At 44.6% G+C, this 3,275-nt stretch overlaps 1 protein-coding gene across 1 annotated transcript; it reads left to right on the plus strand.

Annotated features, from left to right (window-relative positions):
* The first annotated feature begins 669 nt into the window (after positions 1-669).
* Positions 670-2,872, plus strand: LOC104239870 (exocyst complex component EXO70H1-like). The gene is made up of 2 exons (XM_070151756.1): positions 670-1,020; positions 2,837-2,872. Exons 1-2 carry the CDS (start codon positions 670-672, stop codon positions 2,870-2,872), a joined length of 387 nt encoding a protein of 128 aa, XP_070007857.1.
* The last annotated feature ends 403 nt before the right edge of the window (positions 2,873-3,275 follow it).

A 3,275-nucleotide genomic window follows, 5' to 3' on the forward strand; every position in this document is an offset into this window, starting at 1 on the left:
GTAATCCCCAATTCGAGTGTGCATTTCATGTGACTCGACCATAACTTCGAATAATAATAAAAACTAACATGCATGTTTTACATCGCGGGCGCGTTTCACGTGGCATGATTCACAATGTATATAAAAACAAACGAGTGCGCGACATCGCGACTCGTTCAAATAAATTCCATAATTACTAAAAGCGGTTAAAAAAGTAAAAAAATGCGCAATAGGTTTGAAATATGTATTAATCAGATAATTAAACTAATTATTAATAGTTAAGTGACCGTGCTAAAATCACGGAGCTCGGGAGTGCCTCACACCTTCTGGGCTAACAGAATTCCTTACCCGGTCTTCTGTGTTCGCAGACCATAAATAAGAGTCAATTTCCTCGATTTGAGATTTAAAATACGAAAAAGGGCCAAATATACCCCTGTACTACGAGAAAATATTTAAATATATCATTCGTTATACTTTGGATCCAAATATGCCCTGCCGTAATACTATTTGTTCAAATATACCCTCTTCCGTTAAGTTTGTCCAAGGTGAACATGAAATCCTACGTGACACTAATATTTGATGAGGTGGATGCCACATGGCATACCACCTCAGCTCCCCTAACCCATTTCACCCCTCCCCTCTATTTATTTTTCCAACATTAAAATTTCCAACAAATAAAAAAGTATAACGATGGGTAAAATGGACTTGAAATTCGTTGCGGATTGTATGATTGCAGCTGGTTATGCAAAAGAGTGCGTGAAAATTTACAAACTCAATCGAAAATCAGTCGTCGATGAGACTTTGTATTACTTGGGAATTGAAAAGTTGAGCTCTTCACATATTGAGAAAATGGATTGGCAATTACTGGAGATAAAAAGCAAGAATTGGTTGAGTGCTGTGAAGATTGCAGTTACTACTCTGTTTCACGACGAGAAGATTCTTTGTGACTATGTCTTCTCAGCCTCCAACAACATAAGAGAATCGTGCTTCTCGGAGATAACTAAAGATGGTGCATTGGCTCTGTTCTTGTTCCCTGAAATGGTAGGTAAATACAAAAGGTTGTTTAACTCAAAAGATTTTTAACTCTTTTTAAGCAAATCAATCAAAGATGAAGGGGTAAATTGTAATCGAAGATAATAAACTCTAGGATGACTGTAGTAGAGAGATAACAATAATGGAGAGAGGGAGAGATTGATAGAGAGATAATAAAAGTAGAGAGAGATGATCTTAATCTGATATATTCCAAACTCCCTCTATTACAAGGCTGAAACTCCTCTTATATACTGAGAGGTTTCCCTTCATTATGAGGACGACAAAGTAAGATATATCTGCCCTACCAGACCTAATGCTAATGCGACAACGTCTTTCCTTTCGCCTCTGGGTCGTACCCTTGTGTCGACTCGTGGGTTTTCGGCCACTTATAATACTCGCTATAGGCCGTGGTCAATCAAATTCGGACCCATACAGTTAGTCCCTCCGCTCATCGAGGTCGCAGCGGGATGCGTCCTTGGTGAGCGGACCTGATGTCTTCCTTAGGAGGAATTTAACTCGTTGATGCATTACAACGTGACCAGTGAGAGGCGGTAGTCATGTTTGGTGGGATGTCTGAGAGTACATGCCACCCTGGGTGACGTCAGCCTTCGCATGCATCATCATTATGCAGATTTTCGAGGTAGAGGACATACGGTTTTGGCGCTTGGTTTCCTGCGCTGATTTGAAACCTGCCGCCTCGATTCTGGCACCACCCAACCCTATAAATAGGTGAGGGGTTCGATTCCTTTGAAAAACTTTGGCCATTCTTGAGAATTCTCTGGTCTTCTTCTTCTGATCTCGTATTTCTTTGTTTCCATTCCTGACCGGAAGTTCTCCTCTTTAACTCCATTTGTGTGGCTCACTTCTTCCAAACAAAATTATGCCGAGGTCTTGTCGAACTAACGAAGAGGTTCCTGAGGCCGCTCCGTCGAACGCAACACCTTTTTCCGACAACGGAGAGGTGGAGATGGAAGAGGGTGACAGTCCTCTTACAGTAGAGGCATTACTACCGAGTCATCCCCTGTCTCAGAATGATTTTCTCAGGGACCCGCCCCCTACTCCGAACCCATTGCTCTCCGAGACGAATCAAACTCATCTCGATGCCCTCTGTATAAAATATGGTATTCCTGCCTACGTAGAGATGGAATTGGCGGAGGGAGATTACGTTGACGTTCATAGGCATGGGTACTGTGCCTTCTACGAATAACCATTCATGATCGCCTACACCCTCCCTCTTTTTCCTTTAGCGAACGAGTTCTGCAGATTCTATCATGTTTGCCCGGTTCAGCTTACGCCATACACACTCAAGGTGCTTCTGCTGCTGGCTAAGTACGCGGAATTGTCAGAGTGCAACATCTCCGTTCATCATCTCTTGCACTTATTTTTGCCCGGTTTCCTTAAGGGAACCATGGTGCACCCGAGACTTCATGGTACAAAGGGGTTGGTGGTCGGGACAGAAGTCCGGGCGAGCCATAAATTTTGACATAAGTACTTCTTTATCAAGATCGAGCATGTTGTTTCTAACTCCGCCGGGTTTCCAGAGAGGTGGAATAAAACTCGTAAGTATCGTAGTCCATTAGATTTCCCATCTTCCGCAATTATTGTAACTTCTGGTCACTTGTATTGCAGCTATGGCTTGTCCGCCCTAGCCAGTTATCGGTCTCAGGAACTAGGTAGCTGGTCTGCTGCCCCATGCATAGGAGACTCGAACTTGGTCTGCCTTCGTACAGCATTATGGCCCTAAAGTTTCCTCAGGTAAACTTCTGATTTACTACCTCGTCGGTCATGCAACCCTGCTTAACTATATGATTCTCTGTGATGACAGGTCGGGGAGCTTCTAGGCGGAGGGCGCCAGTCCTAGCTTTTAGGCAACCCGCTGCTACCACAGACACTCGATACATTTTGTGCGAGTTTGTCCGGGAGGGTCGTCCTCTACTTCTTCAACAAGGGGACACATCTGTAACTGCGGCCATGAGAGAATCGGCCTCGTTGGCACCGACCCCACATCCTGTCGACGAATCTTCTAATGGTGACGAGCCGTTAGAGAGAAAAAGGAGAAAACTGGAACTGGGAAAGGTGTGGCCACTGAAACTGATGGAAGCGGAGCGTCTCGGATGGCCCAGGTGACTGTGTTTATGGCTAACACCATTTTGTCGGGGAGATCAACCTGTGAGGAGAGAGTCAGACCAGAAGCAAGTTCGGTACGTTCCGCTGAAGTGGGTGCATCGTCTAATGTCAGAGGACCTCGTGTGGAGGAGAACGGG

This window comes from Nicotiana sylvestris, chromosome 7 (assembly GCF_000393655.2).
Source record: "Nicotiana sylvestris chromosome 7, ASM39365v2, whole genome shotgun sequence".
Lineage (NCBI taxonomy): Eukaryota > Viridiplantae > Streptophyta > Magnoliopsida > Solanales > Solanaceae > Nicotiana > Nicotiana sylvestris.

Excerpts from the sequence above, each read along its gene's own strand:
- LOC104239870 (XM_070151756.1), top strand. The coding sequence starts at position 670 with ATGGGTAAAATGGACTTGAAATTCGTTGCGGATTGTATGATTGCAGCT. Across the intron at positions 1,021-2,836 it reads TGTTCTTGTTCCCTGAAATG|GTCGGGGAGCTTCTAGGCGG; the intron begins GTAGGTAAATAC and ends CTGTGATGACAG.